Source organism: Phocoena phocoena, chromosome 1, assembly GCF_963924675.1.
Source record: "Phocoena phocoena chromosome 1, mPhoPho1.1, whole genome shotgun sequence".
Classification (NCBI taxonomy): Eukaryota; Metazoa; Chordata; class Mammalia; order Artiodactyla; family Phocoenidae; genus Phocoena; species Phocoena phocoena.
The window spans coordinates 5112444-5135751 of NC_089219.1; the positions used below are offsets into that span (position 1 = coordinate 5112444).

Genomic DNA, 23308 nt, shown 5'->3' on the forward strand with positions numbered 1-23308 from the left:
TGTGGATGATCCTTATATTAGTCAGGGTCAGGACACAGAAACCACATTGGGTATTTGAACAGAGGAAATTTAAGGTAAGGAATTGTTAGCTAGTAAAAGGTGATTGACTACTAATAGGGATAAAATAGAATTCTAAGTGTTCTAGAAGTATCTGATACTTCTAAGAGCGGCAAGTACCTGTAGGCTGCGAAAGAGTAGACAATAAATAAACTAAGGACTGGAAGAGTCCCCCCTCACTGCATAGGCTGAAATTCGGACCTCTTCAGAGCACAGGGCCACCACAGGAACACGCTGGCTGCCAAAGGGCATGGGCTACAGTTGGTCTGCAGACATGGTTCACTGTCGCTTGAGGGTGTCAGGTGGGCCAGAGCTGCAGCCTGCCAGTAGAGGGAGGGTGTCCTGGGGGTGTGGCTGGCGCTCATCTGCATGGTCACTGGGCTCCTGGTCTGAATAATGATGACGATCATTCTAATAGTGACAGAGGACAGAAACCAGAAGGGATGTCTGGCCACCATCATCTTGCAGGGGCACTTCATTGCTCTACGGAAGGAGCTTGACATCCTGCCAAGCCAGCATGGGAGAATGTTTATAGGGCCCATCTTCCGTGTCACAAAGCAGGACAAATAAGGGTAAAACTGGAGCTAAGAGAAAAACAAATTGACAACCGGGACAATATTGAAATGGAAGTCGGGGCAATCTTGGGTCCAGCTTAATCAGCAAATGTTATTGTATTAAGAAGCATTGAGTACTCTGGTTAACATATCTCTCCTTCTAAAATCTGTTGCTCTAAATATATTTCCTTCTGGATAACATATATGGTTCATGGTCCTACAATCTATTCAGTTTCCAGTGCCGGAAACATCAGAGTGGGAGTCCCAAAGTCACATGCCTACTAGGTCCAGGCATGTATTGTGAGTGAAAAGACCGGCCGGGGGTGGGGATGGTGGGCAGCTGCTCCTCAACTGCAACCAGTGGGTGATCTCTAGGGATGTGGTCCCAGAGTGGCCAGACCTTATGTTTTAGGAGAACTGCAAATCCCCATTTCCCAATTTTTAAATGTTGGCAAATAAACCACACGGGAACAAATACTGTGTTTACCAAGCAAGAGCATCTCGGGTGGATTCAGCCCCTGGGCTTCCTTTGCTCCCTTTGGATGTCCTCACTACCTCACTGTCCCTCATTTTCTCCAGCCTATTGGCTTTCAAGCCGTACTTATTCACTTTTGAAAAAATTCAAGTTAGTTCCGTCTTGCCCATCTCCACTGTCATAGTCCAGGATCTCACCATCTCCTTCCTGGGCTGTAATCACAGTCGGTAGCCCCCTCTCTGCCCCGGCACCATCAGAGTGATGTTTCTGAAGCATGGCTCTTTTTGTGCCTCCTCTCCACTTAAAAGCTTTCCACGGCTCCCTGGCTCTTGTGGATAAAGCTGCGTTCTCCTGGCATCTTCATTCCTCCACAGTCTGCTGCCTCTCTACCCTTTCCATCTTTGGGTCCTGTTGTTCTATACCCTTCAGACTCTACGACTTCATGTTACTCAAAGTCTCCCAAACACATTTGCTTTTCCCACTTTCCTGTTTCTGCACATGCTGTTTCTTTCCCTAATGCCATTACCATTTGTCAGCCTGGCAACCTCCTACTCATCCTTCAAGACCCAGTTTGGATGTTGGCTCCTTGGCAAAAGCCTTCCCTTCTCTCCCCAGTATGAACACATTATTTGTGCTGCTAATTTAGCACTCATCATCTGTTTTGCTGTTGACAATAGCCCTGGATCCTTCAGCTCTGTCTGTCTTCCCAATTCTATTTCCCAGGGCCATCACTCATATGTCTTTGTATCATTAGGGCCTCGTGTAGTGCCTGGCATATAGTAGTTGCTCAATAATTCATCGACTGATTGAACCAAAGAGTGGGTAATGAAATGAAGGAGAGACTGGAGGAATTGCTTCTTCACTGAATCTTTCTCTGACTGCTTTTTATGTTAGCTCATTGTTTCTGCTCTGATTGGCACTTTGATGGTTATGAGAATGCTTTACCACATCTAAATAACAGACAGCCAACTGAGCCAGGCTTTATTTCACAAATCTGGGCTGTTAGGAATTTATCCTGAATTGCTACTTACCATTTTGTAGAAAGTCTTCCAGACACCCTTGGGTCCCTGAGATCTTAATTGCCACCACACTCATAAGTTGTCAAATTGTATGCTACCCTTTGTATACCCTTTATATACCCTATGTATAAAGTAGAAGCCATTATTCTGTATGCTGTTGTTTATCACAAGAGCTGGTTATTTCAAAAGCATGATTTGGGGTGGACCTGCGGGTGGGGACCCAGAACATCCTGTAGAGGGTGTTGGCTTGGCCAGCTGGGCTCTTGGGAAGTACTTCAGTGGATGGAGACAGGATGTATAAAGAGGGAGCGTGGCACTCTTGGACCCAGGGTTGGAATATTTATCATGGAGGAGGAGACCCACCAGCTTCATGCATGGGGTGCCCTGGAGAGAGCTGGTGAGGGATGCCACTGGGAGTGGGGTAAGGAATGGCTATTTATTTATTTAAATTAAAGCCAATTATTTTTTTGTAAAGTGCAGTGAGCAGTGGGTTTTGGGAAAATTTGCTTCCACTGTAAACATGTTGGTTAGAAGTCATTAATATGACATTCACACATCCCTAATAAAGTACATAACACAGAGATCTGGAACCACTGAAATACCCAGAGGACATAAAGTATGAGTCTTAAAACCAAGAATATTGGAAAAAAGATATTTTTACTTCTCGTTTGGGAGTAATATAATTGCATTTTGTGGCTCTAGCAGATGCTGGGGCCAGCTGCTAGGAGAGTCCTGGCTTTCCACCCCCCACCCCCCCAGCTTTGGTCCCTCACAGATAAAACCCTTGTGCAGAACTCTCATAAAAAGCAAACTTTAAAAATTTATTCCTTAGGTTGAAAGATCTTTTTTTTTTTTTTTTGGTGTGTGTGTGCAAAATATCTGAGATCGTGTAGACCGCAGGTATTTTCTTTACTTGGACTCGGGAGAATAACAAACAAAATATATCTCTGTATAGCTTGTTGTTGCTTTTGTTTGTTTGCTTGTTGAGTTCGTCCCAATAAGCACTAAAAACCCCTCGAGACTGACCTTTCCCTCTCACTGACATTGGACCCCCAGATGAAGAGCGGAGAGCCAATAGAAGGGACTGGTCCTTTTTCTGAGGGCTGCTTCAGGGGAAATGGCTGAAGCGGAAGCCAGTTTCTCTGGGCTGGGTGATTCTATGGGTTGTCCTCAGTGGGTGGCTCCTGGAGAGGGAATGGAAGTGACAGTGAGCTCGGGCTGAGAGATGGAGGTGAATTCGGCCCCTCTGAGAATCCCGTATCCTCCTCCAAACAAGCATAGCCTCCCACACACCGGAGGCAGGACACGGTGAGGTGGACCTCTGAGGTGGACCCATGGGGCAGTGAGCCCTGCTTCAAAGGAAGCGTTTGTTGCAGCTGCATCTTCAATCACAGCTGAGCTCCACACATGCCCTGTGGACGCAGAGGGCTTGGCTCCAGGAGGCATGTTGTGTTTTTCAGGCCCCCGTGATGTCTGTATCTGGACCTGCTCTGTCCAATACGGCAGCCGCAGGTAGCTGCCCAGCACTTGAAATACAGCTGCTGTCAATTGGGATGGGCTAGAAATGGAAAATACACACTGAGGTTTGAAATCTTAGTATGAAAAAATTTGTGAAATAGCTCATGACTGCTTTTTTAAAAAATTTGTGAAGTCATAATATTTTGGACATATTGGGTTAAAATAGAAAATATATTATTACAATTAATTTCTGTTTCTTTTTACTTTACAAAAAATGTAGCTTCTAGAAGTGTTAAAATCACAGCTGTGGCTTGCCTTTGTGACCCACGTTATGTTTGTACTGGACAGTGCTGCCCTGGTGCGGATGGGCTGGCCAGGTGCTGCCTTTCCGAATGTGGAGCGCTTAGTGGAACATTTCTGCCCAACCTCTTCATGTAGGGCGTCGAAATTCAATGGCAACTGCACCTTTATTTGTCCACCCCCCAACCACACAGCTTGCAGCAAGGGTTGGCTCATACGTGGGCTCCTTCTGTTTGCATCCTTTAGAAGAGAACTTTGCATTCTTTCACTCAACCTCTATCTGCCAACAGTCATCTTTGGGTAAAGGAACCACTCCGGGCTCTACAGTGATGTAGGGACTGAGACTCAGACCCTCCCCAGACGTTGTGAAACTAGGAAGGGAGAACCACCAGGCACAGAAACACTAGCCACAGAAAACCCTGCATGCTAGGAGTCCAGGAGTGGTGCAACCACTGCTGAGAAGGTTCCAGAAGCTGGTGTTCACTGTGGAGTGAGACAGCAGGGAAGACTCCCTGGAAGAGGTAAACCATGAACAAGGCCAGACAGGTTATGCAGGATGAATCAGTGCATGGGGGCCGAGGTGGGAAGGGGCAAGAAAAGCCAGGTTGGCACAATGCATTCCCACCTGCCAGTCCTGGGGGCAGCCTCTGAGGATGACCCCGAGCCTCGCTGGCTCACCACCGAGATGGGCTTTGCAGCTTTCTGTCTGACCCATCACCTGGGGGCAGACAGGACCAGGCCCATCTGGCAGTTGGATGGTGGGCGGTCGGCATGACTTTGGATGGCAGAGATGCACGGCGACAGAGCATGTGACCAGGCAACAATGCCAGGAAGTCCTGCCCACTCTGTCCTTCTTGGTGGGGCTTGGTCAGTGCCTTGGGGAGGGGCCCACCCACCTCCCTGACCTGCAGGGACTGAACCCAATGCCAAAAAGATACAGGGGCGTGTGGGATTCTACTACAGCCTGTTCCCCGAGCCCCTGCCACACACAGACATCATACCTCGGTTACGGTTTTTCTATTTGAACATCCAAAGGGCAAACGAAACAGTTAAAACCTGCAAGCTGGACAGTCTTTGCTTTGGCTGCTGCAGTGAATTCCTTCATCCCGACAGTCGAGTCGCTCTTCTCGGCACTGATGCAGTGTTCAGGATCCAGGAAAAGCAGATCCCATGGCAGCCAGGGAGCTGGGGCAGGCTCGCAGGCATGCGGTGGCCCTTTGGGTTCAGGGTCCAACCTTGTAGGAAGGGAGGGCTGGCGTTTTCTTCAACTCGGGCCACACCTCCCTGGATGTCTGCACTCTCTTCTCGCTCTTTTTTATTGTGGTGAAATGCACACAACATTTACCTTAGTGGCACTTAGTGTATCCTCGACGTTGTATAACCTTCACCACTATCTAGTTCCAGATATTCTCATCCCCTCAAAAGGAGACCCCACGCCCCTTAGCAGTCACTCCCCACCGCCCCTCTTCGTCCAGCTCCTGGCAACCACCAACCTGTCTTCTGTCTCTACGGATTTGCCTGTTCTGCACATTTCACATCAATGCGCTCACACAACACGCGGCCTTGTGTGTCTGGCTTCTTCTGCCAGCATGTTTTCAAGGTTCATCCATGTTGTAGTGTGCGTTTGAACTTCGTTCCTTTTTGTGGCTGAATAACCTATTGTGTGGAAAGACCGCACTCTGTTTATCCATCTCTCCGTCTGTTGATAGACACCTGGGGTGCTTCCGCCTTTTGGCGATTGTGAACAATGCTGCTGTGGACGTTTGTGTACATGATTTTGTTTGAGTCCCAGTTTGCACTTCTCTGGGACACGCTCTCTTTTGGTTTGAGCATTCTGTGAATTACCTGGGCCAGACTTGAGTTCGAGAGGCAACAGGCAGGAGGGGAAAGAACGTCATGCACTGGGCGTTGGGAGTCCCGGGTCCCAGCTTGGCTGAGCCACAAACACGTGACCTTGGCCAAGTCCCTCCCCTTCTCTGGGCCTCAGTTTCCTGCTCTGTGAAAATGAGGTGGCCCGGATCTGTGTTTCTGTCTGTCTTCTTCGGAGCCCTAGGTTGCTGGAGCTTTGGGGAAAGAGGGGGAGGGCCAGACAGTTGAGATGAAGATGCTTTTTTTTCAAAACCTCTTCCCCTCTTCAGCTAGAGCGTTTGTCTCTTTTTGTCTGTTGTTTTGCCTGTATTGTAAGACATTTAAAGCAAATGGTTCCTGGATATAAAAAAACTTTTCCTATCCCTGAAGTAGATGACCCCATGGATCATACAAGGGTTTTGGGTGGAAATGAGCCTGATCCTGTTGGAAGGAGAGAATCCTGCTGATGGATGCTCAGTCTGGCTCCTCCTGGCTCCCTGAAGGGAGGTGGGGCAGTGAGGTGACTCCAGCTCGGTGGGAAGCAGGAGGCTGTTAGCCTGAGTTAGGAAAGCATGACTGTACACGTGCAGGTTTTCCTCTTCTCCATCTGAACACACCGTAGCTGTTCTTTAAAGAAATTCAGATCAGTAGTGGAGAGTGTGGGCTCTGGAACCATTCTGCATGGGTTTGGGTTCTACAGAGTTTAGCCGTGTGACCTTGGGCAAGCCACTTAACTGCCCTGTGCCTCAAGTTTCCCCACCTGTAAAACGGGCATGTTCTCACTTTGTAGTTTGTTTTGAAGATTAAGTGAGACTATCCCCCATGATGTCCTAGAGCAGTCGCTGGCCTTAGACATCGCTCTGCCAACGTTACCTGTTATGATGGTAACGATGACACAGATGATGAAGTCCTTCTCCCCCCGAAATCGTTCCCCTTCGTAGCCCAGATGACTCTCCTTACTCTGAATTTTGATGGTTCTCACTTTGTTCCACACTGTTTAGCATCTTCTCTTCTTTGGGGTGTGCCTAGCTCTCTCCCCAAAAGGATCCTAAGCTTTGGGAGGCAGGGTCTGGCCCATGGTCTGCCCGTCTGATGATGAGATCAGAACCAGAATAAGGGGAATGGGCTGGGCAGCACGGGTCTGGGAGTAGACAGGTGACCCAGACGCGCCCCATCCAGCTGGGAGCCAGACAGCAGTGCAGCGATGCTCCCTGGTGGTTGAGTCCAGCTCTGGGGCTTAGTCAATGTGAATATGACACAGGAGGAAGCCTGGCTCTGGGAATTCAGTTTCCTTTGCTCAGAGGGGCTGCCTTTAAGTGGGACAGGGGCTCCACCCAGGGGGGATCTGCGTGGGAGGTGTCCTTGTTACCTTGAGAGCGCAGGAGGGGGCGGCTGGTGCTCAAAGATAGTTCATAACTTGGTGTGGTTCCCCGGGGCCTCTGCTTGCATGCATGGCAGCTCTGTAGGCCTGAGATGACCCATTGGTCTGCCTACAGAGTTGACAGGACAGTTGACCCCGTGATGGCGTGAACACCCCACTATTATGTTGACTTATCTCTGTGCCTGGCTGTGAGCTCTTTAAGAGCAGGCTTCATGTGCTCTTTATTTAAAATTTTTTAATTTTTTACACAGCAGGTTCTTATTAGTTATCCATTTTATACATATTAGTGTATATATGTCAATCCCACTCTCCCAGTTCATCACACCAACACTCCACCCACACCCCGCTTTCCCCCGTTGGTGTCCATATGTTTTTCCTCTACTTCTGTGTCTCAATTTCTGCTCTGCAACCAATTCATCTGTACCATTTTTCTAGGTTCCACATATATGCGTTAATATACGATATTTGTTTTTCTCTTTCTGACTTACTTCACTCTGTATGACAGTCTCTAGGTCCATCTGCATCTCTACAAATGACCCAATTTCATTCCTTTTATGGCTGAGTAATATTCCATTGTATATACGTACCACATCTTCTTTATCCATTCGTCTGTTGATGGGTATTTAGGTTATTTCCATGACCTGGCTATTGTAAATAGTGCTGCAGTGAACACTGGGGTGCATGTGTCTTATTGAATTATGGTTTTCTCTGGGTATATGTCCAGTAGTGGGATTGCTGGATCATATGATAATTCTATTTTTAGTTTTTTAAGGAACCTCCATACTGTTCTCCATAGTGGCTGTATCAATTTACATTCCCACCAAGAGTGCAAGAGGGTTCCCTTTTCTCCACACCCTCTCCAGCATTTATTGTTTGTAGATTTTCTGATGATACCCACTCTAACCAGTGTGAGGGGATAACCTCACTGTAGTTTTGATTTTCATTTCTCTAATAATTAGTGATGTTGAGCATCTTTTCATGTGCTTCTTGGCCATCTGTATGTCTTCTTTGAAGAAATGTCTATTTAGGTCTTCTGCCCATTTTTGGATTGGGTTCTTTGTTATTTTAATATTGAGCTGCATGAGCTGTTTATATATTTTGGAGATTAATCGTTTGTCTGTTGATTCATTTGCAAATATTTTCTCCCATTCTGAGGGTTGTTTTCTAGGCTTGTTTATGGTTTCCTTTGCTGTGCAAAAGCTTTTAAGTTTCATGAGGTCCCATTTGTTTATTTTTGTTTTTATTTCCATTACTCTAGGAGGTGGGTCAAAAAAGATCTTGCTGTGATTTACATCATAGAGTGTTCTGCCTATGTTTTCCTCTAAGAGTTTCATATTGTCTGGTCTTACATTTAGGTCTTTAATCCATTTTGAGTTTATTTTTGTGTATGGTGCTAGTGAGTGTTCTAATGTCATTCTTTTACATGTAGCTATCCAGTTTTCCCAGCACCACTTATTGAAGAGGCTGTCTATTCTCCACTGTATATTCTTGCCTCCTTTATCAAAGATAAGGTGACCATAGATGCATGGGTTTATCTCTGGGCTTTCTATCCTGTTCCATTGATCTATATTTCTGTTTTTGTGCCAGTACCATATTGTCTTGACTACTGTAGCTTTGTAATATAGTCTGAAGTCAGGGAGTCTGATTCCTCTACCTCTGTTTTTTTCCCTCAAGATTGCTTTGGCTATTCAAGGTCTTTTGTGTCTCCATACAAATTTTAAGATTTTTTGTTCTAGTTCTGGAAAAAAATGCCATTGGTAATTTGATAGGGATTGCATTGAATCTGTAGATTGCTTTGGGTAGTATAGTCACTTTCAGAATATTGATTCTTCCAATCCAAGAACATGGTATATCTCTCCATCTGTGTCATCTTTGACTTCTTTCATCAGTGTCTTATAGTTTTCTGAGTACAGGTCTTTTACATCCTTAGGTAGGTTTATTCCTAGGTATTTTATTCTCTTCGTTGCAATGGTGAATGGGATTGTTTCCTTAATTTCTCTTTCTGATCTCTCATTGTTAGTGTAAAGGAATGCAAGAGATTTCTGTGCATTAATTTTGTATCCTGCAACTTTACCAATTTCATTGATTAGCTCTAGTAGTTTTCTGGTGGCATCTTTAGGATTCTCTATGTAAAGTATCATGTCATCTGCAAACAGTGACAGTTTTACTTCTTCTTTTCCAATTTTTATTCCTTTTATTTCTTTTTCTTCTTGATTGCCGTGGCTAGGACTTCCAAAACTATGTTGAATAATAGTGGCAAGAGTGGACATCCTTGTCTTGCTCCTGATCTTAGAGGAAATGCTTTCAGTTTTTCACCATTGAGAATGATGTTTGCTGTGGGTTTGTCATATATGCCTTTATTATGCTGAGGTAGTTTCCCTCTATGCCTACTTTCTGGAGAGTTTTTATCATAAATGGGTGCTGAATTTTGTCAAAAGCTTTTTCTGCATCTATTGAGATGATCATATGGTTTTTATCCTTCAGTTTGTTAATATGGTGTATCACATTGATGGATTTGTGTATATTGAAGAATCCTTGCATCCCTGGGATAAATCCAACTTGATCATGGTGTATGATCCTTTTAATGTATTGTTGGATTCTGTTTGCCAGTATTTTGTTGAGGATTTTTGCATCTATATTCATTAGTGATATTGTTCTGTAATTTTCTTTTTTTGTAGCATCTCTGTCTTGTTTTGATATCAGGGTGATGGTGGCCTCATAGAATGGGTTTGGGAGTGTTCCTTCCTCTGCAATTTTTTTTTTTTTTTTGCAGTACGCGGGCCTCTCACTGTTGTGGCCTCTCCCGTTGTGGAGCACAGGCTCCGGACGTGCAGGCTCAGGGGCCATGACTCATGGGCCCAGTCGCTCTGTGGCATGTGGGATCTTCCCGGACCGGGGTACGAACCCGTGTCCCCTGCATCGGCATGCGGACTCTCAACCACTGCGCCACGAGGGAAGCCCCCTTCTTCTGCAATTTTTTGTAAGAGTTTGAGAAGGATGGGTGTTAGCTCTTCTCTAAATGTTTGATAGAATTCACCTGTGAAGCCATCTGGTCCTGGACTTTTGTTTGTTGGAAGTTTTTTTATTTTTTTTTTTGTGGTACGCGGGCTTCTCACTACCATGGCCTCTCCTGTTGCAAAGCACAGGCTCCGGATGCGTAGGCTCAGCGGCCTTGGCTCACGGGCCCAGCTGCTCCATGGCATCTGGGATCTTCCCGGACCAGGGCACGAACCCGTGTCCCCTGCATCGGCAGGCGGACTCTCAACCACTGCGCCACCAGGGAAGCCCCTTGTTGGAACATTTTTAATCACAGTTTCAATTTCATTACTTGTGATTGGTCTGTTCATATTTTCTATTTCTTCCTGGTTCAGTATTTGAAGGTTACACCTTTCTGAGAATTTGTCCATTTCTTCCAGGTTGTCCATTTTATTGGCATAGAGTTGCTTGTAGTATTCTCTTAGGATGCTTTGTATTTCTGCAATGTCCATTGTAACTTCTCCTTTTTCATTTCTAATTTTACTGATTTGAGTCCTCTCCCTCTTTTTCTTGATGAGTCTGTCTAAAGGTTTATCAATTTTGTTTATCATCTCAAAGAACCAGCTTTTAGTTTTATTGATCTTTGCTATTGTTTTCTTTGTTTCTATTTCATTTATTTCTGCTCTGATCTTTATGATTTCTTTCCTTCTGCTAACTTTGGGGTTTGTTTGTTCTTCTTCCTCTACTTACTTTAGGTGTAAGGTTAGATTGTTTATTTGAGAGTTTTCTTGTTTCTTGAGGTAGGATTGTATTGTTATAAACTTCCGTCTTAGAACTGCTTTTGTTGCATCCCATAGGATTTAAAAAAAATAAATTTATTTATTTATTTCTGGCTGCGTTGGGTCTTTGTTGCTGTGCATGGGCTTTCTCAAGTTGTGGTGAGCGGGGGCTACTCTTTGTTGCAGTGCACGGGCTTCTAATTGCAGTGGCTTCTCTTATCGCAGATCAGGGGCTCTAGGCATGCAAGCTTCAGTAGTTGTGGCACTTGGGCTCAGTAGTTGTGGCTCGTGGGCTCTAGAGCATAGGCTCAGTAATTGGGGCGCATGGGCTTAGCTGCTCTGCGGCATGTAGGATCTTCCTGGACCAGGGCTTGAACCCGTGTCCCCTGCATTGGCAGGTGGATTCTTAACCACTGCACCACCACGGAAGTCCCTGCATCCCATAGGTTTTGGATCATTGTGTTTTTGTTGTCATTTGTCTCTACATAGTTTTTGATTTCCTCCTTGATTTCTTCAGTGATCTCTTGGTTATTTAGTAATGTATTGTTTAGCCTCCACGTTTTTATGTTTTTTTTTATGGTTTTTTCCCTGTAATTTATTTCTAATGTCATAGTGTTTTGGTTGGAAAAGATGCTTGATATGATTTCAGTTTTCTTAAAATTACCGAGGCTTGATCTGTGACCCAAGATGTGATCTATCCTGGAGAATGTTCCATGTGCACTTGAGAATAAAGTGTAATTTGCTGTTTTCTGATGGAATGTCCTATAAGTGTCATTTAAAGCTTGTGTTTCCTTATTAATTTTCTGTCTGGACGGTCTGTTCATTGGTGTAAGTGAGGTGTTAAAGTCCTCCACTATTATTGTGTTACTGTCCATTTCCTCTTTTATAGCTGTTAGCATTTTCCTTATGTACTGAGGTGCTCTGATGTTGGGGGTGCATATATATTTATAATTTTTTTAACATCTTTATTGGAGTATAGTTGCTTTACAATGGTGTGTTAGTTTCTGCTGTATAACAAAGTGAATCAGCTATACATATACATATATCCCTATATCTCCTCCCTCTTGCATCTCCCTCCCACCCTCCCTATCCCACCCCTCTAGGTGGTCACAAAGCACTGAGCTGATCTCCCTGTGCTATGCGGCTGCTTCCCACTAGCTATTTTACATTTGGTAGTGTATATATGTCCGTGCCATTCTCTCACTTCGTCCCAGCTTACCCTTCCCCCTCCCCGTGTCCTCAAGTCCATTCTCTATGTCTGTGTCTTTATTCCTGTCCTGCCCCAGGTTCTTCAGAACCTTTTTTTTTTAGATTCCATATATATGTGTTAGCGAATGTTATTTGTTTTTCTCTTTCTGACTTCACTCTGTATGACAGACTCTATGTCCATCCACCTCACTATAAATAACTCAGTTTCATTTCTTTTTATGGCTGAGTAATATTCCACTGTATTTATGTACCACATCTTCTTTATCCATTCATCTGTCGATGGACACTTAGGTTGCTTCCATGTCCTGGCTATTGTAAATAGTGCTGCAATGAACATTGTGGTACATGACTCTTTTTGAATTATGGTTTTCTCAGGGTATATGCCCAGTAGTGGGATTGCTGGGTCATATGGTAATTCTATTCTTGGTTTTTTAAGGAACTTCCATACTGTTCTTCATAGTGGCTGTATCAATTCACATTCCCAGCAGCAGTGCAAGAGTGTTCCCTTTTCTCCACACCCCCTCCAGCATTTATTATTTGTAGATTTTTTTGATGATGGCCATTCTGACTGGTGTGAGGTGATACCTCATTGTAGTTTTGATGTGCATTTCTTTAATGATTAGTGGTGTTGAGCATCCTTTCATGGGTTTGTTGGCGATCTGTATATCTTCTTTGGAGAAATGTCTGTTTAGGTCTTCTGCCCATTTTTGGATTGGGTTGTTTGTTTTTTGTTATTGAACTGCATGAGCTGCTTTTATATTTTGGAGATTAATCCTTTGTCAGTTGCTTCATTTGCAAATATTTTATCCCATTCTGTGGGTTGTCTTTTCATCTTGTTTATGGTTTCCTTTGCTGTGCAAAAGATTTTAAGTTTCATTAGGTCCCATTTGTTTATTTTTGTTTTTATTTCCATTTCTCTAGGAGGGTCAAAAAGGATCTTGCTGTGATTTATGTCATAGAGTATTATGCCTATGTTTTCCTCTAAGAGTTTTATAGTGTCTGGCCTTACATTTAGGTCTTTAGGTATATTTATAATTGTTATATTTTTTTCGTGGATTGATTCCTTGATCATTATGTAGTGTCCTTCCTTGTCTCTTGTAACATTCTTTATTTTAAAGTCTATTTTATCTGTTATGAGTATTGCTACTCCAGCTTTCTTTTGATTTCCATTTGCATGGAATATCTTTTTCCATCCCCTCACTTTCAGTCTGTATGTGTCCCTAGGTCTGAAGTGGGTTTCTTGTAGACAGCATATAGATGGGTCTTGTTTTTGTATCCAGTCAGCGAACATCTGTCTTTTGGTTGGAGCATTTAATCCATTCACACTTAAGGTGATTATTGATATGTATGTTCCTATCACCATTTCCTATTACCATTTTCTTAATTGTTTTGGGTTTGTTTTTGTAGGTCCTTTTCTTCTCTTGTGTTTCCCACTTAGAGCAATTCCTTTAGCATTTGTTGTAGAGCTGGTTTGGTGGTGCTGAATTCTCTTAGCTTTTGCTTGTCTGTAAAGCTGTTCATTTCTCCATCGAATCTGAATGAGATCCTTGCTGGGTAGAGTAATCTTGGTTGTAGGTTCTTCCCTTTTATCACTTTAAATATATCGTGCCACTCCCTTCTGGCTTGTAGAGTTTCTGCTGTGAAATCAGCTGTTAACCTTATGGGAGTTCCCTTGTATGTTATTTGTCATTTTTCCCTTGTTGCTTTTAATAATTTTTCTTTGTCTTTAATTTTTGTCAATTTGATTACTATGTGTCTCAGCATGTTTCTCTTTGGGTTTATCCTGCCTGGGACTCCCTGTGCTTCCTGGACTTGGGTGACTATTTCCTTTCCCATGTTAGGAAAGTTTTCAACTATAATCTCTTCAAATATTTTCCCGGGTCCTTTCTCTCTCTCTCCTCCTTCTGGGACCCCTATAACGTGAATGTTGGTGCGTTTAATGTTGTCCCAGAGGTCTTTTAGACTGCCTTCATTTCTTTTCATTCCTTTTTCTTTATTCTGTTCTGCAGCAGTGAATTCCACCATTCTGTCTTCCAGGTCACTTATCCGTTCTTCTGCTATTGATTCCTTCTAGTGTAGTTTTCTTTTCAGTTATTGTGTTGTTCATCTCTGTTTGTTTGTTCTTTAATTCTTCTAGGTCTTTGTTAAGCATTTCTTGCATCTTCTTGATCTTTTCCTCCATTCTTTTTCCGAGGTCTTGGATCATCCTCACTATAATTATTCTGAATTCTTTTTCTGGAAGGTTGCCTATCTCCACTTCACTTAGTTGTTTTTCTGGGTTTTTATCTTGTTCCTTCATAGTACATAGTCGTCTTCCTTTTCCTTTTGTCTATCTTTCTGTGAATGTGGCTTTGTTCCACAGGCTGCAGAATTGTATTTCTTCTTGCTTCTGCTGTCTGCCCTCTCAGGCTTCATGTGGTCTTATTCTCTGACTGGTCATAGTAGGTGCTCAATAAACATTTGTAGAGTAAACATTGATTGCAATAAATAGTCCAGGGAGTTTTTCTCTTTGCACGACAGTAGCAGTAGAGGGGGGCCCTGCCAGGTTGGGGTGACTGTTGCCTGAGGGATGTTTATAAAGGCCTTCTTTGGGAGTCTGGGTCTTTGGGACACTGTGATGAATCTAGAGGTGTCTGGGGTGCCCTGTGCCTCCATCCTTCTGGGCCATTAGGGGTCACTTAGCTCTCAGCATGATCCTGGGCAAAGGCATGGATCCCAGGGGTTCCAGTTGGCATAGACTATTCCCCCAGATATCAAGGCTCCTGAAATTCAGGTAGATGGGCACCTAGGAAGTGGCACTTCCTGACTCTAGCCACTGCCTGCTGTCAAGGTCATTCAGTTGTTCAGTTTCATTAATGACTGTCACACATGCTAACCCATGTTCACACATACCTTTCATTATCAGCTCATGCCTATTTAGTTTCTGGGAAACTTATTATTGTAGATTGAAAGCTACACACTTGAATAGTTTATAATATGCAGATTGTTTCAAGACCTGGTGTTTATTATTGTATAAATTCTGAACTCCTTTTCTGAAAGTATTAGAAAAACGTCAATCCTATAATTCTTTACAAGATAACTACATTCCATGACAATACTGTTACAAATGTTTATTTTGAAGGAGATGCTCAGCATGTCCTGTTTACTATTCTCTTGAGATTCAAAATGTTAGTTAGGTCTCTGAGGTGAATGAAGGAATGCTTTGGGCAACCAAATGGGCACCAGTAGATAAAGGGAAGGATTGACTCCAACTAACTCTGAAGAGTCACTGTGATGATACCATTCACTGTGGGAATAGGGGGTGGAGGGTGGGATCGATGATGGTAAGTCCAGCAGCGCTGGAAGATTCTGAGCTGGACCATTTGGTACCCGCTGGCTCCTCGGGGCCTCTGTGGAGCCAGCTTGCGCACGTAGACCTTCTAATCATAATCATGATGGTGATGATTGTGGGGCATAGCTATATGCCAGTCAGGGTATTAAGAATTTTCACTCCTTATAATTACCCATGAGGTGGTATTATCTCAGTTTCATAGGAAACTGAGGTCTAGACAGGTTAAGTGATGTTCTCAAGATCAGAGAGTGCATAAGTGGCAGAGCCAGCACCCCAAGCCAGGTCTGTTTGCTTCTAAAGCATGTGCTCTTAACTGTGATACTATATCACCTTCCCACAGTGACTTAGAGTTAATTAAATCACCAGTAAATGTTTATCTAGGAGCTGCTGGGTTTTGCTGCTTTTGCACTTGCTTCAACTATCTTAAGTAATAAACATGTACAAACACGCAACATACTCAGGACACACACACAGGCATTCATAGATGCAATTTTATTTCTCTAATGCCCACTCTTCCTCCCTCCGTCCCCCCATGCACCCACCCACCCACCCACTCATCCATCCATCTGTCTAACAAACACTTATCAGGACATTGTGAGGTCCCAGGGATACATCAGTGATGATATATTCCTTGCACTTGAGGAGTACATGGCCCAGTGGGGGGATGCTATCCAAGTAAACAAGCCCTTAGGATGCAGAGTGATAAATCCTGCAGACTGGGGGAACGTGCTGGGTGCCATGGGAGCACAGAGGATGGGCAACCCATCCTGTCATGAAGAGTTAGGAGGGCCAGCCAGGGGAGGTGATACCTATCTATGGTGACACCTTAGGGAAGACATCTTCTAAGGAGGGGAAAGAGAATATGTTCTCTCTCAGGGACGAGAGGGAACAATGTGCTGGTTGATCAGCTTCTTTGGTTGCAGTCAACAGTAAAAATCTGTACAACAAGGCAGCTCTGTTTTTGTCATAGGTTTCTGCTTCCCAGCTTCTTGGTGAAAGGTCCAGTCTTCTGGACTGAGGTGGCTTGGGCTCTGGTGATTAGTCATTGGCTAGCTCGTGGTCGTGGCTGGTTTCCACAATGATGTGAGGCCCTGACTGCCCACGCCGCCCTGGCCGGTGACCTTCATACTGTGTGGCATGGGTGGTTTTTTCTACCTTGAGCTGCTCCGCTTCCCTGGTTTTGGTGATGTGTCTTCTTTTTCTTCAAGGCCAAGTTTAGCATCTCTGTGGTCACGGGTGTCCACTCCCTAATATCCAAGCCCAGAAGAGGCTAACTGCAGGGGGAGGCTGCAGGTCTCTAGGTGGCCAGGCTGCTCTATCACGGGGAGCCCTCCACGAACCCCAGCTGCACAGAAAGTTGAGAAGGGAGGCCCGTTCTCCACATTTTTCTGGTTGTCAAGGGCGGCAGCTCCGTACTGTATCATCACCAAGATCAAGGGAACTGTGTACTAGTCCAACCTTAATCTAACTTACAGTCCCTGCCAATTTCACGTTAGCAGATTCATTTGGAGCTGGAAGTAACGGGCCACATCACGCCTCAGAGCCCGAGCAATGACTTATGTGGATGTCACCCACTGGCTTTTTATGGAAATTGTTAATAAATCAGTAATTCTATCTGCAGTGATGTTGTTGTGTTTATAAATATTTAATTTACCTCCAGGTGCCCACATTTCTTCCATCTTTGCCTTCAGCTCTGTAGACATTGCTCTTCCTTCTGGAGTGATCCTCAGTACATTAAGTTATCAGTAGCGGGAAAGGTTAACTCTCTCTCTCTCTCTCTCTTTCTGTCTCTCTGTCTCTGTCCCTGTAATATGGCTTTTTCTTTTCTTTTCTTTTTAATCTTTGTGTGATTTGGCTCGGGGCTTGGGGCTCGTGCTGAGAGAAGGCAACATTTCTTGTGACAGTGATGAAAGGTTACTCCAGCTTCAGAAGGAGACCAACTAAATGTTCCAATTCTGACCTTGCATGAGTGGAGACCTGTTGTTGGCATGTGTTTTTCCCCTCCTTCAAATTAATGACATTTAGAAGCTGAAATGGTGTCTGATGTTTTCCTCCTACAGAGAAATATCTTTGTCCTTGTCACTGACTCAGAAACCCAGTGCTTTGATTATTATAGTATGGCAGGTTGAATGGAAAGGTCTTAGAAAAGTCAAAATAGAAACACAGTCCAAGTCGAGTGTTTCTCCACTGGAGATGGGGTTCCGGCCTCACAAAAGAGGACAGCGGCTGGGAAACAGCAAAAAACTTTCTTACCTCTCAGGATCCAATGTGAGCTAACTGTTGTTATTATCTTTTTATTCTTCTGTTTCAGGAAATTGCAGCTTATTTAATAACATTTGAGAAACACGAAGAATGGCTAACCACATCCCCTAAGACAAGGTAATGTCCCAGATCTCACAGTTTTTCAAATATGTACATTAAATGGATTGATTTTCATTGATTACCTGATTTGCCCAGTCAATTCATGGGCAAGTTCAAAATGCCATGTTCTGCCTGAGAGCTTGTGACATTGAGGTCTCAGTCATCAGCCTAAGACAGTGGTAGTGACTGCAGTTGGATGGATTAAAAAAAAGAGGGCAGCTGCTATCATGCAAGTTGGAAATTTTAAGCTGCTGGCTTGACGCTGGATCCTTCAGCCGGGTGCTTAGAAAAGGTTTGGCAGGCAGGACCATCAGGGGAAGTTTATTTTGGGAAAGTGCCCATCTGACACCCGTGTTCTCTAGAAACTTACTTTCTAAAAGGGAAACTACCTCACCTGTCCACTTTCATCTCAACACGTTTTACAAACTGAAAGTCAAGTTTTTCTTGATGGTGTTAAGGTCTCCCAAATCAGGATTCACGGCTAAGTTTGCAGTTTATTATTTAGTCAGTGTCCGTGAACCTGTCAACCGCCGTGGACACTGAACTAGTCTCACCACTTGGGAATGGAGGGAATTGGTGAAGATTCAGCTGACTTGAGTTCTGTCAGTGCAAGTGATATTCTTTTGTGAAGAATGGAGACATTGGGACTTAGGGTTGGTTTTTAAAGGCAGTCTCTTCTTTCCTCCCTAGCTCTCATGCTTTCATTTTTAGTATGTTCCATTCTAGAGCTTCGGAAATACCCGGCCACTCTCTTCCAATTGCCACAGTTTTTCTATCAGCGGTGACGGGGCCAGGTGTTTAACAGCCGCCTGAGTGGTGTTAGCTGGGGTGCGGCTTACAGGATAACTGCTCTGTGGGTTTGAATGTGAGAGGCAGAAAGCCCAGTCTGTTCCCTTTGTCCAGAAGCACCAAATTCTCCAAATTTGTTAACTGGGAGACCCGGGAAAGGGTTGGGGGTGTGTCCTCTGCCCACTTGGCCATCATCTTGACCTGTTCATCCTTTGTGAGCCATGGAGGAAAGATGTTTCCTCAGTCTAGAAGATTCTTTAACATATTTCTTCATGAGGCTTAGGTTTTTACTGGTCAGCATCCATTAGATGAGGACAGAATTTTCCATTTTGAAGGAGGTCAGAGGATACTGAGGAAAGGAGGATTCGTTCCCGATATCTGCATTCTCCAGGTGAGGGTAGAGGTTGACTCTGATTCTTTTACCTTTCAGCGTGAACCCCTCTATAGGATGTCTTCAACTCCTCAGCCTTCTGAGGCTGTGATTTCCTTTGCTATAAAATCAAATGGTTTGTATCCGTCAGCTTTTGATGTGATAATGCCTTGTAAGAAACAATCTCCAAACTAAGTGACTTACAACAATACATTTTTATTTCCTGCTCATGGGTCTGTGGGGTGGCTGTGGCTTTGGGTTGACTTCAGGACCACTGGAGATGTGTCTTTCTGTTGTAGAACCTAGGCTGAGGAAGCCTCCCCCTGCCCCCATCCCTTCCCTGTCTGGGACATCTGGTTCTCATGGGGGATGGCAGAGGCTTAAAAGCCCAAGGCAGGCACAGTGAAAACCCCTGGATACGACGCTGGATGTGGCATCATATGTCACACCTGCTCACAAATCCATGAGCCAAAGTGATTCCCGTAGCTGAGCCCAATAAGAATGAGGCCAAGAAGGACATTCTTTGCTACAGTGGGGTCAGAGTAGGGGCAGGGAGAATGAATGGTGATGCAGTCTACGCTTTGGTGAGCACAGCCGTGTCCTGTACCACGGAAAGCCTGGCACACTCACCTCTCCTTCCTTCTGGGGACATCTTCTTCCAGGGCAGTGGTTCCCAAACTTGAGCAGGTAACAGAATGAGCTGAAGGGCTTGTTAAAGTAACATGCTGCACCCCACCCCCAGTTTCTGATTCAGTGTGTCTGGTGTGGGACCTGAGCACCTGTTATTTCTAACAGGTTCCCAGGTGATGGGGTGCAGCTGGCCTGGGGCCTCACTTTGAGAACTGCTGCCCTAGCTTCTCTGGACGGAAGAGAGGCTGTCTGATCCCTGCTTCAGCACCATTTCCTGGCTCCCCACAGCGGTTCTCATTTCGAGCAGCCTCCAGCCGCTCCACACTCCCTTCACTCCTCAGCAAAACACTCCCTGAATCTAAGTGGAAGGAAAGAGCTTCTCTTTAGCCAGAGAGTGAGAGTTTCTGGAACGTGTCCCGGGCCAGACATCTGATTTCAGATATGCAGACACATGTCCTGTTTCAGCTGCCCTCTGACTGTACAACAAGGCGGGGATTCTGCCTCACGTTTCAGTCTGAATTCGGGTTTCCACTGAGAAGCGAATGTCACTCATGGTCATGCCTGATTCACTTGACTTTTGGGAGTATAAATAGAGCTGAGAGCCTTCCCATCCCGAGGCACAAGGGGTGCCCCGGCAGCAGAGAAGGAGTGTGGGTTTCGATATTGACAAATCTGGGTTTGAGCCTTGGCCCTGTCACTCAGTAGCTCTGTGACTTTAAGAAAGTCATTTCATCCCCTTTCAAAGGTCTACTTTTTCTTCTTCACGCATGAAACAGGGGTCAGTGTTGATTCTGTCCTCACTGGGTCACGATGAGGACTGAATGAGATAGTACTGGTGATCTTTCTTTGCATGCCGTGAGGGTCCATGTCCAAGCACGGGGGTGTCATCGTCCCTCTTGTCTGCAAGGAGCTGTCCCCAGGCCTCCTGGAGGCTTTGATTTTAGGACGCGCCTTCCACAATCGTTCCAGGCTTTGGAAGGACGAATTTCTTTCCTAAGGGCAGAGGGTGAAGACAGAACGTTTCCTATTAGTCTTATAATATCCAATCCGTGTTTACACTTGAAAGCGTCTTGTCCCAGGAGGGGGAAAAGTTGCTGTGATCGTTCAAGAATCTTCTTAAAGTAGTTGTTGAGTTGAGTTTGGATCTCCCCACCCCGCCTTCTCTTGTATTGAAATTAATTGACGCCGTGAACTGCTGTGCTCTTGCAAACCGGCCTCCTGGTATTAAGGAATTAATGACACCAAAGCTCTGTTGAACGAGGAGGCGATACAACTTCTCTTTTCTGCCGCCGCTAATTTCATTTTAGAAAATTAATAAGAATGAATTGCACCACTGACATTTATAGAGTTTCCTAATAAAATGATACATTGTTTGTGTGGAGGAATCCCTATTAAATTAATTGTTGTATTCAGCTCACATATAGATGTTGGTATAGGAGCTGCAGGGGGACCCACTCCTTGTCTCCGTGGCTTGCTGATGGCTGGGGGTTATAAATAGAGCCCTTGCTCAGATCCTGCCCTAATTACAGAGAAGGTCCTGGGAGCCCCGCTCACCTGTTTAATAATGAAGCGTGCTACAAGGAGGCTCCCAGGGTTGGGGGTCCCGGGGGCAGCAGTGGCGCTATGACAGGGCTGAATGCAGATTGTTGAAACAGCCCATATTGTATTATCAGCACCTGGGATCTTCTGGAAATGGCACCTTGAGAAATCACCCTTCAGGACGTCTTTATTTGGCACTTGCTGTGTGCCCAGCGCTATAGTAATGCCGCAGGGAGACCCCAGGGGACTCCACACTCCCCACCCCACCGGGTGGATTTAGAATCTTGGAATCAAGAGCTTCCACCCTCCGTCTTGTACGTTCTTCCAGCTCCTCCTTCTGGCCTTGATTCTTTGTCACTTTCTCTGTGAGGCCCTCCCTGAACCCACAATTTAGAATCGCACCCCTCCCATCCAGCCAGAATCCCTTTCCTCTTTCCCTGTTTTCTGTTTCTCTAGTGTGCTTGTCACTGTCGGACACACTGCGTAGTTCCCCTATTTATTTGTTTAATTCACTTATTCATTATCTGACCTCCTCTCCCCCAAAGTAAAAGTACCACAAGGAGAGGGACTTTCGGTCTAGCTTGTTCAAGGGGCCTCCCCAATGCCTGCAGCGCTGCTGGACACACGGTGGGTGCTCCATGAATATTTGTGAAATGAATGAGAGAGTGAGTCAGGGTTTGAAGGGAGAGACCTGGGTTGACTCTCTTTTTGTCTTGTATAGATTGCCCTTGTACTGTGCTCTGGGGTACTTCTGTGGGCTTGTAACTCCTTTCAACACCTCCGCCAGGCGATGAGACGGAGAGAGGGTGTATTATCTGTCCAAGGTTGCACAGCGAATGTTGGAACTGGAATTTGAACCCAGGATTATCTTATTGCAAAGCCCACAAACTTAGCTTTGATGCTAACCCTCTGCTGGTGTGGGATTTGAAGGTGGCCCCGCAAACTGTTCCACTATTCTTTCCCACCTCCCATCTCCACGAATTCTGAACCACCCCGGAGACCCAGCCTCCCTTTGCTGGTGAGCTTGGCTGTGGGTTCCTGTGCTGGCCTCTGGAGATGGATTTAGCCCGGAGTTGCAGGCAGTGTAGAGAAGCACACACTCCCCCCCAGGGTGGAGAGCAGAGCCCAGCAGAGCACAGGCAGGCGGGCTGCAAAACTTAGCAATCCCAATAATTTATTTCTCCTCCCCTGGGAAACATGCAAACTTCCTTGGAAGCGGGGGACACGCAAAGCTCAAAATGGAATCGAAAACGTTTCCTTCCCAGGAATCCTGTGTGTATCGGTTAGAAGGAGGCTGGAAAATGTTATTCATTATCTAATTAATTAATTAGATTTAAATAGATGACATCTTAACGCTGAAACACTAAAGTTCTAATAATAGAATTTTCCTATAATGAACACTAAATGCTTCTTCGTCAATAAGCAGTAAAACAGCCAATAGAGGGAGGGTTCTGGAAGGAAAGGAGAAGAAAAGTGAGACCTGAGTTTCAAGAAGACCCAAGGGACTCGGCGAGAGACCCACCCTCGCTCTCCCGGCTCTCAGGACCCTGTAGGTCCACTGCTTCTTCCGCCCTGGACCTTTCTCACCCCAGTGGTAGGAACAAGTCTTGGGTCTTCTGCCCTTTCCTCCAAAGTTCTCCCTCCCAGGACTCCAAGAACTCCAGGGTTTGACTATTAACCCTCTGTGGACCTTCCCCAAGTCTGAACCTCTCTCCTGGGCCGCCTGGATGTCATGTTATTATCTCAAACTCATCATCTTTCCTCTCCCTCCTGCCCTCACTTCTGCTCTGTTTCCGTTCTCTGATTTCCCTTGTTGTCAGAACCTCATCTTAAAGGGTCCAAAGCTCACACCTTGTCCTCCTTCACGGCCCCTCTTTCTCTTTCACCCCCTGAATAGAATTAGTCACCAGTTCTGCCAGTTGCAAACTGTAATTCACATCCTTACTTTCCTGTGTTCCCCAGGTTCGGCCCTTGCCACCTGCACCATGCTTGGGTTATGAAACAGCTCTGGACACTCGCCTCTCCAGGCTGGACTCCTTTCCTCCCGCTGGTTTCCCTGAAACGCTCCTTTTGTTACATTGCTGTTCTCCTTGAAAACCTTAGCAACTTCCTATGAGATGAAGCCCAGTGTTGTGTTCAAGGCCCTTGTTCTGCCTCAACCTCCCTTTCTCAATCTTTTTCTTTGACTCCCCGCTGCAAAGTACCCATTACAGTTAGGGGGCTGCCTACTGC

General features: G+C 45.1%; 1 protein-coding gene across 1 annotated transcript in view; it reads left to right on the forward strand.

Moving 5' to 3' along the window:
* CAMTA1 (calmodulin binding transcription activator 1) overlaps positions 1 to 23308 on the forward strand; it is an 888226-nt gene that overhangs the window by 279021 nt on the left and 585897 nt on the right. Inside the window, exon 4 of the mRNA XM_065882980.1 lies at positions 17699 to 17766. Within this exon, the coding sequence (XP_065739052.1) occupies positions 17699 to 17766 (68 nt within the window). The remainder of the gene's footprint in view (positions 1 to 17698; positions 17767 to 23308) is intronic.